The following is a 17,712-nucleotide window of genomic DNA, read 5'->3' on the forward strand; positions in this document are numbered from 1 at the left end:
AGGAGGCCCAGGGGAGACAAGGCAGTGTCAGGGCACAGGTTGGACTTGATGATCTCCAAGGACTTTTCCAACCTTGCTGATTCTGGGATTCTCTGAAACCACCCTTGGAGCAGTTGCAGGATGAGCCCTGGGCCTCCTCTTCAGAAGCTGCAGCAGCCCAGGTGCCTCAGCTTCTCCTGCCAGCCCCAAAGCCCATCCTGTCAGTGCTGCAGAGCCTCTGCAGCTCCTTCTCATTGCCCAGAACAGGGAGCCCCACAGGCAGACACAGCAGCCCAGATGTGCCCCCCTGGCCTGGGGTGCCTCTGGCAAGGGAGCAGCAGCAGGCACTGCAGGAGCCTGCAGACAATTCCTGCAGCACTTGGAGGATGATCCTGCTGCCCAAGGGACGTTCCCATGGAGCCAAGTCAGGAACTGCAATGGGGAGTGGGGCCAGAGAGGAAAGGGCAAACAGGGATGGGCTTTTTGCAGGGGAGGGAACAGGGGTGGGCAACAGGAAGAAATTTGTACAAAAAAAAAGGGGAAAAAAAAGGAAAGGTGAAGCCAAGGAAGTGCTGAGGGCAGTTTGGGGGTGGCTGTCAGGCAGCCCTGGCTCTGAGCAACAGCGTCTGCAGTGGGACAGGAAACACCCAGCTGATGGGAACAAACTTTCTGGCTGACTGCAGAGGCCAGGACAAAGCTGAGTGGTTTCCCTGGTGTCCCCCAGCCCTTGCTGGCCCCAGGGGCTGATAGCATTTGTGCTCCCTCAGGTTCATGTCCCCACAGCAGCAGCATGGGGGTGCTCCTGCCTGCTCTGTGCAATGCAAACAGGGGCTCCTGAGCCAGTGCTGCCGTGTCTGTGCCTGCAAGGATGCGGCACCTGTGTGAGCTGGGGAAGAGGCCAGGGCTGCAGAGGGGGGATGTTGTTGGCAGCTCCATGAGGATGCTCTGGGATGCTGCCCTGGGCTGTGCAGCGCACTGGGGATGGATCAGCCCCTGCTCTGCTGCTCCTTCCTGTCTCCCCCAGGGCCCTTGCAGAGCCCCAGCCATGCTGTTTGCCCCCAGTCTGCCCACGGCCAGCCTGGGGCTGCTCACCCTGGGTCTCTTCTGTGCTGAGCATTGGCCTGGCCATGTTCTTGAGAGAGCCTGGGCAAGGAGCCTGCAGCCCCCAGGGCCTGGCCTGAGGCGTCAGCGCTGCCCCAGCAGTGCCCATGGCCTGTCCCTGCTGCAGCCCCGGCACTGCCACCCCCAGGACTGTGCCCGGCCCCGAGAGCACTCAGGCCCTGCAGCAACACCAGGGCCACCAGGGCAGCGGGGCAGGGCCACGGCAGCAGCACTGGCAACACCAAGTGCTGCTGCTGCTGCTGGGCACAGCTGCTGTGCCACCACTGATCTGCCCCAGCTCTGCACACAGACATTGCTGCTGCAGCTCCAGAGAAGGCAACAAAAGAGTGATCTCTGCAGAAAACTTTGCTGGGAGATCCTTTAGTTCCTTTAAGACCTTTGAGACTGCAGCCCCTCATTGTCACAGTCTGTGGCCACAGGGAAGGTGGAGAGAAACAAAGTCAGAAATGGCAGAAACAATCGTCTAGCTTTAGGAAGAATATTTAAAAAGGAAAACGACAGGGAAATCAAAGAACGAAACCAAAAGAGCTATAAAAGATGGCTTTTATTACACGTGATTTGCCGAAATTGGCAATCCGTTTAATGCTTCCTAAGATGTCCAGTCATCAGTCTCCTCACTGCAGCCTTGAGCTCCTGGTTCCTCAGGCTGTAGATGAGGGGATTCAGGGCTGGAGGCACCACCGAATACAGAACTGACACCAACAGATCCAGGCATGCAGAGGAAATGGAGGAGGGTTTCAGGTAGGCAAGTACTGCAGTGATGAGAAATGCATTTCTCCTGCATTTTCCCTTTTCAGATTCTTTCAGTCATCTCCTGAGAGGTACAGTTTGTTCTGGGGCTTTTCATGAACTGATTGTACTCTTGATTTAGATGGAGACTGTGGAATTGTTTTCAGATGTAGAAGAATCTGGACTGAAGACAGAAACAAACTCCCTGTCAGCCCATTTTCGTCTTCTAGATCATTTTCAAGATGTCCTTGGGGGTGTTGGAATGATTATCACACAGCTCTCCACTTCTGGCTGCAGGCTCTAGAGTTTCTTTCTCTGCATTCAGTCAGGCTTGCATTCCCTAAGAGTTCTTGGTAGCCTATCATGTTTTCTTAGGGTAGAACAGTAACAATGAAAACCTTACCAATGGCACAACTGCCCAGCCCACAAGGAAAAGAAAAGAACAAGCTGTCAAATTCTTCAAATATTTCTCCTGCTTTGCTGCAAGTGTTGTGCTGCACCCACAGTGTGGAAAGCTGCAGTTGGTGGCACACCTTGTGACAGAAGCTGCACCTCGTTCTCCAGGAAAGGTTCTTGGAAAAAGCAAACAGGACTGAGGAGAAGATTCTGGAAAAACTGAAAGAGCTTTTAAGAAATTAAATGAAAATTGAAACAATTCAAGACGTTTTTCTCAATTTATTTTTATGCTCCCCTTTTCCATCTTGCACTAGTTGTCCATCCCATTAATTCCAAACAGATCTCACTTCTAAGATCCATGAGTTGGCAAGTTTTAGACATTTTAAGATACCATGACCTAGACACAGTTTGGCTTTCCCTGTTTTTCTTGGAAATCAATGCTGGAGAGGTAAGTGCAGTGCTTGGGTCAGCTACAAATTCTGCATTCAGGGAATGCGCTCTGAGAATGTTTGACCCTCAGCAGGGACAATGCACAGCAGGGACTCGGGGGATTCCTGAGCCACTGTGCAGGAGTCCAGACTCTGGCTCTTGGCTGAACTTGGCAAAGTTCCCGAGTTTGGACAGGCTCAGGGGCTGCCCTCGGGGAACGTGGGGCTCGGGGCGGGGCGAGCGGGCAACGGACAAACGGACACGGGGCCAAAGGGCCCCGGAGCTTCAGTTGCAGCAGCGGCAGCAGCAGCAGCAGCGGCAGCAGCAGCGGCGGCGGCAGCAGCAGCGACAAAAGAAACTTTAGATTCTCTTCTCCTCTCCCTCTCCCGCTGCCCCGTACCTCTCCCGCTCTCCCTTTCCCGCCGTCCCTCTCCTCTCCCCGCCTCCCTCTCCCTGTGCCGGGCCGGGCCATGCCCCCGGTCCGCCCCCAGCCCCAGGCGGGGCTGCCCCGTGCCCGCCCCCGGCCGTCCAGCCGCCGCCTGGCCTCAGCCCGGCTCTGGCCGTGCTGGCGCTGGCGCTACTGGGCGGGCGTCAATGCCTGGGGCTGGGGCGGCATCGCCGGCTTTTGGCTCCGCCTGGCCCGAGCCCGGCCCCGGCCCCGACGCAGGGTCCAGTCCCGGCCCCGACCCCGACCCCGAGCCCGGCCCCGGCTCCTCCCGGGGCCCGCGGAGGACACAGGCGGCGTTGCCTCTCCCGCCGCCTCTGCTGCGGCTTGCCCGGCCCGAGCTCCGCCGCTCGGCAGCACAGCTGCTGGCCCCGAGCCTCCCGTGTTGCGTTCCGAAAACCGAACGCCGGGGGATGGCCGGGCCGGGGCGGGTGAGGGGCGCTCGGGGGCCGTTGCTGGCCCCGGGCCGAGCGCTGACATCCGCGTCCCGCCCGCAGGGAAGGCGCAGGAGGCCCTGCAGGAGCGGTACCGCCTGGGTTCCCTGCTGGGGCACGGCAGATTCGGCAGCGTCTGCTCGGCGACGCGGCTCTCGGATGGCGCCCCGGTGAGCGGCGGGGCCGGCGGCGGGCGGAGGAGGAGGGGGCACAGGAGGAGGAGGATGGGGCTGGGCAGGGAGGGCGTTGAGCTCAGCCCTCTGCTCCCCTTGGCTTGCAGGTCGCCATCAAAAGGGTGCCACGGAACCGTATCCGGCACTGGAGCGAGCTGGTGAGTGAGCCGGGACAGCGGGAGAAGCCGGGCCGTGCCGGGCGGGGATGAGCCGAGCCCCGGCATGGTGGAAGCCGCCAGGACGTCTCGAGGGGGAGCGGGCGTGGGGCCAGCGCAGGGCGCAGAGCATCCCGGGCTGGCTGAGGGGTTTCCCAGCCCTGGCAAGGCATCGGCCCCCACTGACGGCATCGTGCTCCTCCCGCAGCCCGACGGCACCAGCGCTCCCCTGGAGGTTGTGCTGCAGGACAAGGTGTCCACTGGCTTCCCCGGTGTCATCCAGCTGCTGGAATGGCTTGAGATCCCCAGCAACATTCTGATGGTGCTGGAGCGGCCAGAGCAGTCTCAGGACCTGCAGCATTTCATTCGGGCATGGGGGTTCCTGCGCGAGGAGGTGGCGCGGCAGCTGTTCCGCCAGGTGCTGGAGGCCCTGCGGCACTGCACCAGCTGCGGGGTCCTGCACAGGGACATCAAACCAGAGAACATCCTGGTTGACCTGGCCACCGGGCAGGCAAAGCTCATCGACTTTGGCTGTGGCACCTACCTGCAAGACACAGCCTACACTCACTTTGCAGGTGAGCCTACACAGGGCTGTGCTCCCGCTCCTGGCATCTCATGGCCCAAGATCTCACAGCCCAAGCTGGCTGTGGCAGCGGGGATTCTCCCTTTTGCTGCCACTCAGGTGACTGAATCTGCAGCTGAGTTGCTTTAGAGCAGGGGTGGGTGGGGAGCCATCTTCCAGCCCTGCTGGCAGGATTTGCCCACCACTGTGCCCAGGGCTGGGGCTGGGCTGGTGCAGCCAGCCTGACAAAAACAGCTGTTGGTGGGGGTAGCAGAGAGGGAGGTCGGAACCTGTGTCCCAGCCGGTTTGTGTACAGGCAAGAGGAAGGGCTTGGACTGTTCCACTCACCCTGTTTGCCTTGGCTTCATAATATGTTTGGGGCAATGCAGGCAGGGAGAATGAGGGCATGGTTTTTCCCCAGCACGCAGTGGGTATTTCCTTTGCGTGTCATGGTCAGGCCTAGCCAGGGCTTCCGCTGTCCCCTTCCCACACCAGTGGCTTCTTTTCCAACCCAAAGTTTGTACACCAGTCCCAGGTGCTGGTGAGAGGGCAGTGGTCACCCTGTGTGCCACTGCTGCAGCCCCTGCACGCCCAGGGATGCTGGGGCCAGGCTCTGGGAGCAGCAGCATCCCCCTGATGAACTCCATCTGTATTCCACAGGAACACCATCATACAGCCCCCCGGAATGGACCCGCTTTGGCTGGTACCATGGCGAGCCAGCTACCATCTGGTCCCTGGGCATCCTGCTGCACCAGATGGTCTGTGGGAAGATGCCTTTCAGGAGGGGCTGGAACTTCAGCTGGGGCCAGCTCTCACTGCCACAACGGCTCTCTCCAGGTGAATCCTCTTCTCTGGGCATGGGTGCAATGCCAGTGCTGGGAGACAGCTGCGGGCTCGGGAGCATCCCGCTCTGGCAGCTGCTGAGGAGGTGGCACATGTCCTGCTCTCCCCCAAAATCAAGAAAGTTCTGGCCCAGCTCTGAGCGCATCCAGCATGGCCTGGGCAGGGAACAGTGGAGCAAAGCCAACAGGAGCCTTCTCCAGCTGACGGGCAGTTTCTGATTTCTCTCCCCAGAGTGCCAAAATCTGATCGGGTGGTGTTTATCCATGCACTTCTTGGACAGACCCTCATTAGAAGAGGTGTTCTGTCATCCTTGGATGCAGGATATTCATCTGCCATAGAAGAAGGGAGAGAGCCACAGTCACACTGTGCTGCAGGGCCCTGGTAAGTTACAGCTGCACACATGCCTTGGCAATGAGAAGCAAAGGAACCCAGCCCGTGTCACTGCACCAGGGTCATGGGATGGGAACACGCAGCCCTTGTGCTGGAGCTGAGCTGCTCTGCCCAGCCCTGGTGGCCGCCATCCAAGCAGGTTTTGCTTGTCCTGGTTCCCTGACAGCTGGGGCCCTGGGCAGAGCCCTGACAGCCTGGTCTCACCCCAGGGAAGGAGAAGGAGCCCCCAGAGAAGCTGTACCAGATGGGGCTGCTGCTGCTGGGGACAGTGAGGATGACATCAAGGATGACAACCTCTTCCTCAACCTGGCCACCAGCAGTTGAAGGTGATGCACTTTGATTCTGGCACCTTCTTCAAAGCCAAACTCCACAGGGAATTTGCAGATGAGTCCACATGGAGGGAAATGCTCCCAGATTTGGGCATTGCCCAGCCTGGCTGGGAAGCAAAAGTTCCCCCTTGGCTGGGGCAGATGCAACTGATCCTTCAGTTGGCTGCCCAGCTGCTTTTGGCAGGGCTGGTGGGATGGGCTGGGGTGGGTACAAAATGGGAAGGGGCTCCTGGCTCTGCCAACAGCCCCCAGCACCCACCGTGGCCTGGGCTGGGGCTGGGGCTGGGGCAGCCAGCCCGACACAAAGAAACCCCCGTGGTGGGAGCAGGGGTGGGACTCCCAAATCTGTGCAGGGGCTGCTTTGCTGTGCAGGCAAGGAAGGGCTTGGGCAGCTCCACTGCCCTGGTTTGCTTTGGGATCACGGTTATTGTGGGGGACAGTGCAGGGAGAAGGGAGAAAACCTGGGCTTTGCTCACCCATGGCTGGGTTTTTCCCTGGCATGCAGGGGTTGGGCCTTCCTCAATCCCCTCACAGAGATATGATTTTTACCTTTGTTCTTTTTTTCCCTTTTTGTGTGTAATCTATTTTCAATAATTTGTTGTTTGTTTTTCTAGAGGAAGCATTCTAGGTGGACTCCAGTCTGGATTGGGAAGTGCTTGGGACCAGCTGTGGCATGGATGGGCCGTGCCCTTGGAGCAGGCTGAGGACATCGTTTGGGACCAGCTTTTTTTCCAGCCGTGGATGGCATGAGGTGGGTCCCCATCTGCTTGGCAGGGTGGGATCAGAGCTTTTGGGAGATGGCAGCGAGAACAGGAGCATCCTGCTCTGGGCAGCTGCTGAGCAGGTGGATGTGCCATGGCTGGCTGCAGGCTGGGCACATGTCCTGCCCTCCTGCCCTGCTCCCAAGGGCAGCACTGATGGGCAGCTCTGGGCACAGATCTGGGCACGGCCAGCACGGCCTGGGCACCGCGGACAGCTGGGACAAAGGGACAGGAGCCATCAGCTGACGGGCAGTTTCTGCTTTCTCTCCTTGCAGCCGGGCTCTGTGGATGATGAGGCTGCTCTGGGCTCTGGCAGGGCTCTGCTGGAGCTCAGCACCGGGCCGGAATCAGCCAAAGAAGAAATGGTGTCACCTGCAGCACAGACTTGCTTGAGCATTTTGGCAACAGCTCAAGTTTGCAGAGTGTACACCTCCAAGGGTAAACATAACACCTCCCAAAAATTAAACTTCTTCAATAGCTTCTGAAATGAAATCAGTCTGGGATGACTCCAAATGACATTTTTCAGCTTGCTCAAGCTGTAGCTCAGCCCTTCTCTGACAGTTCTCTCCCCCACTTGCCTTTTACTTCTTAACTGCTCCCTCTTTTCCCCCAGTGAATTCCCAGCCCGTTGCTGTCTCCATCACTCGGTGGACTTCCTTGTTGCCCCTGACCACAAGGAAGGCTGAGCCGCAGGCTTGGGGACTCATGCTGTCACTGGCTGAGGAGCAGCAATGTTTCAGAGGTCCAGTGGGATTTTAGTGTCATTCAGAGCCACTCTCCAGCCCTCAGCTCTCCTCACTGCTGAGTTCCCACTCCCTTTTCCTTGTCCTTGCAGCAGGCTGAGCTCTGTGAATCCCTTTGAGCTTCCCCACTCTTCCCAGCCCATGCAGCCACCTCAGTGAGGCTGAAGCTGAAGCTTCTCTGTCTCCTCTGGCACACCAGTCCAGTCCCCTGTGTGGGGAGCCCCAGCCCCAGAGCACAGCACACAGCAGTGCAGTCTGGGCTGGAGCAGCTGCCCTGCAGCCCTGGCTTGGCTGTTTGTGGCAGCTGAATGCTCCTTGTTTCCAGTTGTCCCTGCAGGATGGCCCCAGGGCAGAGCCCAGCCGGGCTCCCACTGCAGCCCCTGGAGCTTGGGGCAGACAGTGCTCCCAGAGCTGAGGTTCATGGGGAGCACCCGGAGCTGTGCCTTGGCGCTCTGTGTTGGCAAGTGTTGTGTTCTCATCTCCTGCAGCCTGAGGGGATAACAACCTGTGCTGCCAGGCCAGCACTGCCCCTCTGGGCAGGGACAATGCTGAAGGGCTTTCCCATTCCAGAGGAGCTGGTACTGAGCCTTGGCAGGGCCCGGCCCAGCTTTGTTTGGGGCAGAGGGAGAACAAGGGGCAGCTCCCTCCCAGCCCCAGCCCAGGGACCCCTCCAGCCCCAGGGCCTGGGGCACTGTCAGCACCTGCTGCTCCAGCCACCGCTCCTGCTGGCCCTGACAGCAACACCCAAACTGGGGCTGATCCCAAGGGAGCAGCAGCAGGGCCTGGATCTGATCCCTGACTCTGGGGCAGGGCTGGACAAATGACCCCACAGCAGCAGCAGCAGCACATGGAGCTGACTTTCAGCACAGCCCCTGCCACTCTTCCCTCCTGTGTGCAGTGGTGTCACAGCAGCCTGAGGCACCTGGGAGCCCCCAGTGCCAGCAGGGACTTGAGATGGCAGCCCTGGGCTCCTGGAGATTGTGCAAGGAACGGAGCTGGGGACACCCTGTCCATGGGGAGCTTCCACATGGAAGAGGCTGCTGTGCCCAGGCAGCTCCAAGGCCACAGCACGGAGAGTCTCGACCACTGGATCTGTGCCAGTCCCACAGTCCTGGGCAGCAGCCACTGAGCCCTGGGGGAACAGAGGGCACAGTAAGAGGGACAAAACCAGGCAAGGTCAGAGACTGGAGAGAGCCAGACCTGGGAGCAGGAACAGCTGCTCCATTGCACTCTTGGAAAAAGCTCTTGGCTATTTCAAAGCGTTGAAATGTGTGAAGGGCAGAGAGGAGGCCACACCAAACAATGCTCCTGTTTCCACACCCTCCCCTCTCTGAGTCCCAGAAGGAATTGGATGGACTGTTCTTCTCTCCGAGTCGTCTCGTTCAGCATGAGCAGCTTAGCACCAGGAGCTGAAGGAGCTGAAGCCTCAGGCCTCAAGAGCTGGGCAGGAGGAAACTTTTCCACCAAATTAATGCTGCCAACATGGACCTGGATGATTCCAGCTGATGGAAATTATAGAATCCTTCCTGTTGGAAAAGACCTCTGAGCTCATCCAGTCCAGCTGATCACCCAGCAGTGCCAAGCCCAGCACTAAACCACGTCCCTGAAGTGCCAAGGCCTGGACAACAGCCCTGAGTGAGGCCTGAACAGCAGGCCCTGAGCCAAAGGTGACCTCTGGATGAACCTTCGAACTAAAGGATTTTTGTATCTGCTCATTAGCAAAATATGCATGGTCATTACACCTGTGGTAGATGTATCCACTCATTAGTGAAACATGTATTGACCTTTCTGTATTTAGAAGCTGGATAAGGCCATGAAATCCAACATCAGGCCTTGCTCGTGGCTGTGTGGAAAAGTCAGCTCCCTTGGTTCCTCCTGTGGCCCTAGCGAGGCTTTGGGAGGAACCCAAGAGGAGGATGAAAGCAGATGTTCCTGCACTAGAAGTGCTGTCAGTTTGCTCATTCAGCACTGTCAGAGCTGGGCCCTCTCACAGCGAGATTGGAGCCTCACCTGTGGCTGGAGGCACCTGCAGGAATTCCCAGTGTCCAGGAGTGGCTCTGCAGCCCTTGGCTGTGACAGCTTCCCCTGCTGCTGTGTGGATCTGGGTGATGGTAAAGCTCGAGGGGAAATGGCGCTGGATCTTTCTTAATCACTGCAAACAATCTGTGGTGGTCATGGTTGTGTGCATTGCTGAGCTGCTCCTTTTGTAATAATTTCCTAATGATTATGTGCTTTGCTGAGCTTCTCCTTTTGTAATTTCTTGCAGACATACATTATATAAACTACACAATTCCATTACTTGGTGTCTGTGTCCTGGGTGCTGACCCTGCCCAGTGGCAAATCTGACCCAGTAGGTTCCATCACACCAAAGGGGAACTTGTGACACTGCAGGGCCTCCTGTAACCAGGAGACCATGGTGACCCTGTAGGGCTTAATGGAACCAATGGGCCATTGTGACACTGTGGGGCTTAATGCAACCAGGGAGGCCATACTGACACTGTAGGGACTCATACAGACCAGGCTCCATTGTTTTCTTCTCCCTGGAACTGCCCAGTTCAGCCTTTCCCTGCCCCTGCCCCAGCCCAGCAGAGCAGCAGAGTCAGGTCTGGCCCTGCAGCAGGAACTGCAGGCACTGGAGGTCAGGGACAGCCACTCTGGATCTGGAATGCTCAGCAGATGCTCAGATCAGGCAGCTCCTGCAGCCCCAGGGCCAGCCCCGCTGCCCAGCCCAGCAGCAGAGTTGGCCCCGGGGCTCCTCAGGCAACTCCTGCTGGCCCAGGGACAGGGCAGCCTCTTGCCAGGGCTCCTCTGCACACCCACGGGCTCCTGCTCTGCTCCTGGCCCATGCCAGCTGCCCCCAGAGCCTTTGCCAGGGGAACACGTCTGTGCTGGCCCCAGCAGCCATTGCTGCAGCCCCTGCCCTGCTGGCCAGAGCCCCGAGTTGGGGCTGCTGCTCTGCAGAGCACGGGGGCTGTGCTGCCCGGGGCCCCGGGCTGCCTCTGCTGGGCTCTGCTGCTCAGCCTGGCACACAGAGGCAGCTGATGGTGCTCCCTGCACTCACCCCCTCCCACACAGGCTCTGCGGGGCCATGCAGGGGGCTCAGAGGTGCCTGCCTTGTGCCAGGGCTGCCAGAGGGGCTTGGGGCTGCCCTGGATCCCCCTGGGGGAGTTCCCTGAGGCTCAGAGCAGGCAGTGCCCAGACTCCTTTCCCTGGGCCTGCTGTGTCCCTGGGCTGCAGAGCTCTCCTGGCTCACAGCAGACATTCAGTCCTGGATCTCGGGGTGACCCCAGCCTGGCCAGGCCTGTGCCCAGTGAGCTCCACTCCCTGCTGGTCCCTGGCACACCTTGTCCCTGCAGGTCCCCTGTGTTCTCCTGGCAGCTCCCAGGGCCCTCCAGACAAACCTTCCCCTGCCATCAGCCCTGGCACAAGCTGCAGAGCCCCAGGAAGGTTCAGCACAGACCATTCAGCATCTGATGGGCACTGGCCACCAACAAGCAAAACCTGACCCAGACCTGAGTCCCCTGAAGGCCCCAGTGAGACCCTGATCTCATCCCACTGAGCCCTGGGAGAACAAGGAACACGAGGAGCCTCTTGAGAGTCCTGAGAGTGACTCTGGAGGGGAGCAAAGCCTTCCTGCCCTGCGCTCAGGAGATGCCCTTTGCTGGTGGAGCTGCTGTGCTGGAGCCCAGCTGTGTCCCAGCAGTGCCCATGGCCTGTCCCTGCCTGAGGGCACAGCATGGACACGCAGCAGGACAGTGACCAAGCTGCCAGAGCACTCCGGCCTGGCACCCACAGCAGGGCTGGGACGGGGAGTGTGGAGCTGGGAGGAGCAGATGAGGAAAGAGGCAGGGCCATTGTCCCTGGCTGTGCTGCTGTGCTGGGAGCCCCTTCCCTCCACCTCTGCTCACAGGCACTGGCCCTGCAGAGCCAGAGAAAGGCTGAGAAAATGCCTTGGACACACAAGTCAGGGCAGCCACTTGTTTTTATTCAAATGCAGAGGGAACAAGCCTCCTGAAAGTCTTTGTGTTTCAAAAGAAAAGCCGATGTGTATGTAGAAATGCTGAGATTAGTACTCAAGTAATTTTTAAATACATTATGACACCAGAAATATAATAAGAAAAGCTCAGAAGAACAAAATGGACAAATAGGAAAAAAAGGCCAAGATTGTAAAGAGTTACATTCACAAGGTTCTGAGCAGAAAAAAGAGTTTGTTGTTTCTAAAAATATACAGTCATCATTTTCCTCAGGGCATCTTTGAGCTCCTGGTTCCTCAGGCTGTAGATGAGGGGGTTCAGGCCTGGAGGCAACACCGAGTACAGAACTGACAGGGCCAGATCCAGGGATGGGGAGGAGATGGAGGGGGGCTTCAGGTAGGAAACTGTACCAGTGCTGACAAATAGAGAGACCACAGCCAGGTGAGGGAGGCAGGTGGAAAAGGCTTTGTGCCGTCCCTGCTCAGAGGGGATCCTCAGCACGGCCCTGAAGATCTGCACATAAGAGAAAACAATGAATGCAAAACAACCCAAAAAAGGAAAAGCACTAAAAGCAAGAAGCCCAGATTCCCTCAGATAGGTTTCTGAGCAGGAGAGCTTGAGGATCTGAGGGATTTCACAGTAGAACTGGCCCAGGACGTTGCCATGGCACAGGGGAAGGGAAAATGTATTGGCCGTGTGCAGCAGTGAATAGAGAAAGGCACTGGCACAGGCAGCTGCTGCCATGTGGGCACAAGCTCTGCTGCCCAGGAGGGTCCCGTAGTGCAGGGGTTTGCAGATGGACACGTAGCGGTCGTAGCACATGATGGTCAGGAGGGAAAACTCTGCTGAGATGAAGAACATAAAGAAAAAGAGCTGTGCAGCACATCCTGTGTAGGAGATGGTGGTGGTGTCCCAGAGGGAATTGTGCATGGCTTTGGGGACAGTGGTGCAGATGGAGCCCAGGTCGCTGAGGGCCAGGTTGAGCAGGAAGAAGAACATGGGCGTGTGCAGGTGGTGGCCGCAGGCTACGGCGCTGATGATGAGGCCGTTGCCCAGGAGGGCAGCCAGGGAGATGCCCAGCAAGAGGCAGAAGTGCAGGAGCTGCAGCTGCCGCGTGTCTGCCAATGCCAGCAGGAGGAAGTGGCTGATGGAGCTGCTGTTGGACATTTGCTGGGGCTGCACATGGGGACCTGTTCGGGGAGAAAGGACAGTGACAAGTCAGGAGAGGCTGCTTTGAACAAACCTGGGCCATTCCCTGCAGACTGTCCCACTGGGACTCACCCAGCCTTGTTCCTGCTCTGGGAAAACCTTTCCCCAGGTCCTTGCCTGAGCTCCAGGTGTGCTGGCTGAGTGTGCCAGGAACAGCCAGTGCTGTTTGTGGGGGCTTTTGAGGAGCCAACCGTGCCTCTCTGCCTTGGGTTTGTGGCCATGGGGCAGATGGACAAGGCTGGATATTCAGGGTTTTTCAGGGGAATCACTTCTAATGCAGAATGGCTTGGTAGAATCTGCACTCACATTTTTAAAGGAAATAGATGTCAGTAGTTGGTGTAAGGAATTGTTTTCCTACCAACACAGTATTCATGGCTCTCTGAGGTCAGAAATCCCCAGCATTTCTGCTGCACTCACAGTTTGCCACTGAGAGATGGGAGAGGCAAAGTGTTCCCTGTGGCTGAGGGAAGGTGAGGGGCTGGATGGGCTTGTTCCCAACTGCCCTGGCTTTGCACCTTTGCCTGCAATCAGAGCACAGTCACACTCCCAGGTCAACCTGGGATAAACCAGACCCTCTCCAGAGCAGAGGGATCCCTGAATATCTCACCCTCTCTCAAAGTCCCTGGGCAAGGTGTCAGCACTCCCTTTTGCCAAGGACACTCACGGCTCCCTTGGCAAACCCAGCAGCATTTCCTCAGCAGTGGCAGCTCTGCCCTTCCCCGTGGGACATTCAGGGAACTGCCAGAGGCCCTGGCACAGATTTGCACCCAGGAGGGCAACTCAGAGCCTGGAAGGGCACAGGAAGGAGATCCCCGGCTGTGCCCATGATGGGATCTCAGGGAGGGGGCTCAGCTCATTCCCCTTTCCCATGGACTGCTTTGCCCACAGCCCCACAGGTGCCAGGGAAGCTTGGACACCCCATTCCCAGGGACAGCCCTGCCTGGCAGGAATGCCAAGGGCAGTGCCTGACTCAGCTGCTGCAAATGCCAGAGCCTCCCTGAGAGCAGCAGATAACAGTGACAATATCAGGGCAGGGCAGAAACAAGAGAAGATGCTGTGGTGCTGTGCCTGAGAGGGCAGTGCAGAGACAGCCGGGCACTCAGGACAGTGTTACCATGCCCAGCTGTGCCCGGCACCTCCCACACACCAACAGTGCCCTCCTGCCCCCAGCACTGCTCTGCTCAGCCCCCTCTCCTTGCCTGAGCATCTCCCTGGGCCTGGACATTCCCTCCTGAGAGGAGCCTTGTCCCTGCCAGCGCTCACAGAGCCCATCCCACCCTGTGTGCCCTGGCCCCAGCCCTACAGAAACCTGCCTGTGTGCAGGGCCCTGGCTGGGGCAGGCTCTGTGTGCAGGTGGGCAAGGGCAGCTCAGGAGAGCCCTGCTGGGCCCTGCAGAGGTGATGCTGCTGCTGTCCAGGGCTGAGGAGTGGCTGAGGGCCCTTTGGGAGGCTCCCAGCAGAGAGACTGACCACCCAAAGTTACAGTTCTGGAGTCTCTTTAAATGTTCAAACATTCCTTTGGTGATCCTGTGTGTCCCTTTCAACTCAGAATGTTTTGTGATTCTGGGATTACAATTCCTGCTCTGCTTGTCTCATTCCCCTGTTGTCTCTAATAAAAAGAGAAAAAAACTCTTGCAAAGGTGTTAGAACAGTAAAGTAAAAAAAAAAAAATACATTTATTGGAAGATTCCAGCTGTCCAAGTGGGAATTGGGCACAACTGATTTCAACAATTCATTAAGGTGGATTAATTAGGATATTTAACAGGAACATCCAATAGGAGATTCTGTTTTCCCAGTTACACACGGTTGCTCAACTCATAGGAGTTGGTCCAAGGGCTTCTTTGCCATCAATTTTTGTTATGACTACTCACATTCTCATCAAAAAATGTTCTTTTTGTAGGCCTCTTCCTGGTAATAAGACTATACAGTATCAGGAATGTATTTATACAGTCAGCTTATTGTTCTAAATTCTAGGAGAAAGGTTAGGAAATGTACTAGAGTTAATTAAGGATTATAGTTAAAGAAGTATATAATAGTCATTTAATAGAGTTAATAAAGAGTTCAATAGAGTTATGTAAGGATTATAGTTTTATAACTATATAATAGTAATTTACAGCGCTATGAATACACGAAAATGTATCAAAAGTAAAAAATACTTTGTCATCACCCCAACTTTCCTATCCTTCTCCTAGCAGGAAATTGAAAACAGCCTCAAGAAAGCTCCTGATCTTTCCAGCAATGCCAGGCTTACCTTCTTTGGGAAGTGTCCTGTGGAGCTGTGCCCAGGCTGGTGTGGAGCTGGGAGCAGCCCTGCCCCACCCAGCCCCTCTCAGCAGCAGCACCTGCCCTGCTCAGGGTGGCTCCTTCCCCCCACAGCTTCTCCCCAGCGCTGGGAGCAGCTCCCTGGGCCAGCTGAGAGCTGTCCCTGGCAGGCAGCAGAGTCCCTGCCCCAGCACAGCGCCCTGGGCTGCAGGAGCCTGCTCTGCAGGACAGCCCTGGGCACCCCTGGCTGCACCCGCGGCTGCTCAGCCCTGCAGCAGAGCCTGGCAACAGGAGCTGCCCTGGGCTGTGCCTCGGCTGGGGCAGCAGGGAAAGCCAGCCCTGCCCTGGGGCCACATCCCTGCCCTGGAGCAGCTCTGAGAGTGCTCCTGAAAGCTCCTAAAAGCTGTGGGATGTGCCAGCTCCGGGAGATCCCTGCAGGAACTGCAGCTTCTCTTCCCACAGCCAGGGAATGACTGTTTGAAACCTGGGATGAATTCTGCTCTAGTGAGCCCTGAGTGAGCTCTGCTCTGTGCTCCTAGCCCAGGCAGAGTTTAACTCCTCTGTGCCTCTGGGCTGTGCCTGGGGTGGTTGCAGGCAGTGCCCCAGCCCTGCTGGGCTGGCAGAAGAGCTGCTCATCAAGACAAATGTGCTTTTGAAGCTCTTCTTGCTTACCAGGAGCTGCCTCTGTGCCAGGAGCCCAGCCCAGCTCAGCAGCACAGACACAGCACAAGGACTTTAATGACCCTCTGGGGCTTTGTGCTCAGGCCCTGAACATCAGTCCCTGAGAGGCAGCTGAAGAAACCTCTCCAGAACTCCAAGTCACAATCCAACTCCAAAGTTTCTTGGACCTTTAATGGGTCCCACTGAGGGACACAACTGAGAAAGTGTCCCCAGGCCCCAGGCAGAGCAGAGAACTGGAGGCAGTGATGGCAGGTGGGGACAAAGAGAAGCCAAGTCTTGGTGGCCTGGGGCACAGCAGGGTCTGTGCCAGCAAGGGCTGGGAGGAGACACCTTGTCCTGAGGCCCTGGGGCCTCCTGGCACAGCCCCAGCCAGGCTGGGCACTGTCAGCCCCTTGTCCTGCCCTCAGCATCCCCCCCTAGCCCACATCCCAGTGGCCTCAAGGATCTGCTGAAAGGAGTCCCTGGGGAGCCTTGCTCAGCAATGGCCCTGGGGGCTCCTGAATGCTCCCAGGGACTGCAGGTTTTTCAAAGAACTTTGGGTTTTGCATTTACCTTAGAGTTTGTGAGAGGTTTGTGCAATCATGGCCTCCAATTATCTGCTGTAATTAGTCCCTGGAGAGGCTTTGTCAGTAACAACACTCAGTGGGGCTCATTAATGCTTCAAGGTACTTCAGTTATTTGAAGGTACTTGGTGTTTCCTTTTATGATACAGACTCTGTGAGAGGTTTGTGAATCATGGCCTCCAATTATCTGCGTTAATGAGTCCCCTGAGAGCTTTGTACTGACACTCAGTGGGGCTCATTAATACTTTGAGATACTCAAGGTTTTTAAGGTATTTTGGATTTTCCTTTCCACACTGAGTCTCTGTGAAGTTTTTTGTGCAATCCTGGCCTCCAATTCTGTCTTCCAAGTAGTTTATGGGGAGCCTGTGTTGGGGATGGACCTCAGTGGGACCTATTCATGCCTCGAGACACTTTGGGGTTTTCTTCTGACTTTGACTCCTGGAAAGGTTTGTGCAATCTCCTCTCAGGCTCTGAGGTTCCAGGGTTCAGCTCCAAATGCACCACAGGGCTCATTAGCATCAAACAAGTCCTGACAAACCATTGCCCTGTCTTGATTTTCTCCTGCTCGTGCAAAGTTCATCAGGATGGTTTCTGTAGTGGTTTTTGTTCGCCAATTTGAGATTTCTTGATGAATGCATCAATTAGTGTGGTGGGTTCAGTGTTGGCTAATTACCAGTGCACTCACTAGAATATTCTTACTCATTTCCTGCTGCGAGATAGGATTAGAAAAAAGGCAAAGTAGACTTAAAATTGTAAAAAGGTATAAAGAAAAGTTTATTAACAATAATTAAAAGAAAGTGTAAAAAGAATCAAAAGAAAACATTCAGAATACTTTTCCTCTCAATACAACCTTTTCTTTCTTTCTGACAATGTAAAGAGGCAAAACCTAAAAGGTTCAGTCAGTTTATAAGCTCTAGAATGTTTTTCTTCATTTCTTTTAGGGAGAGGTGTCTTTCTTCCATGCTCTGGAAACTTCTCCATAAGACGTTCTCTCACGGCTCTCAATTTCCATGAATAGCAGCTGCCCAGAAAATTAACAATCATGAAGTCCCTCCCATTTTTTCACAGCTTTTCCCACAGCTGTGTTTATGGGCCATGTCAACTTATGGGGTATTAGTTTAAACATGAGCTGTTTAAGAGCAAATGTTCTCATCATCTTCATCTCTGAGAACACAGATCTTCTTCTCTCCCTGAGGGCACAGGGTCTCAACTCTTTTCTTTCTCTGTTCAAACATCTCATGGGATCACAGCTACTTCAACATTTGCTTACTTTAGCATGGAGGCCTTTGCTGAACAAGTCATCTCCCCATGCTTTTCAATGCATTATAGGGAAAAGAGAGTCTGATGTATCAATTACATCCATCTTCATAGCTTTACAAGAGGATTTCAGCCCCAAGATGAAGGCATTTCTTCATCCCTCCCATCTGGGACTCAATTTCCTCTTCACTGATCTTGGTGTCTTCATGTTGCTCCTCTATGTGTCTGAACTTTGTCCTTTTCTCTCACTCAAGGGAGGATGGAAGCACTGAAAGAG

General features: G+C 56.0%; 2 protein-coding genes and 1 long non-coding RNA gene across 3 annotated transcripts in view; 2 read left to right on the forward strand and 1 right to left on the reverse strand.

The window, feature by feature from the left end:
* LOC135284517 (zinc finger protein 271-like) overlaps positions 1 to 17,712 on the forward strand; it is a 523,404-nt gene that overhangs the window by 138,771 nt on the left and 366,921 nt on the right. The window lies entirely within an intron of this gene.
* On the forward strand, positions 4,327 to 6,705 carry LOC135284621 (uncharacterized). The gene is made up of 5 exons (XR_010349886.1): positions 4,327 to 4,437; positions 5,085 to 5,261; positions 5,499 to 5,648; positions 5,867 to 5,983; positions 6,601 to 6,705. It is a non-coding gene; the product is annotated as an uncharacterized LOC135284621 (long non-coding RNA).
* On the reverse strand, positions 11,429 to 12,631 carry LOC135284605 (olfactory receptor 14C36-like). Its single transcript, XM_064396215.1, has one exon. The coding sequence runs from the start codon at positions 12,629 to 12,631 to the stop codon at positions 11,708 to 11,710; it is 924 nt and encodes a 307-aa protein (XP_064252285.1). The 3' UTR covers positions 11,429 to 11,707.

This window comes from Passer domesticus, chromosome 21 (genome assembly GCF_036417665.1).
Source record: "Passer domesticus isolate bPasDom1 chromosome 21, bPasDom1.hap1, whole genome shotgun sequence".
Lineage (NCBI taxonomy): Eukaryota > Metazoa > Chordata > Aves > Passeriformes > Passeridae > Passer > Passer domesticus.

Excerpts from the sequence above, each read along its gene's own strand:
- LOC135284605 (XM_064396215.1), bottom strand. The coding sequence starts at position 12,631 with ATGTCCAACAGCAGCTCCATCAGCCACTTCCTCCTGCTGGCATTGGCA.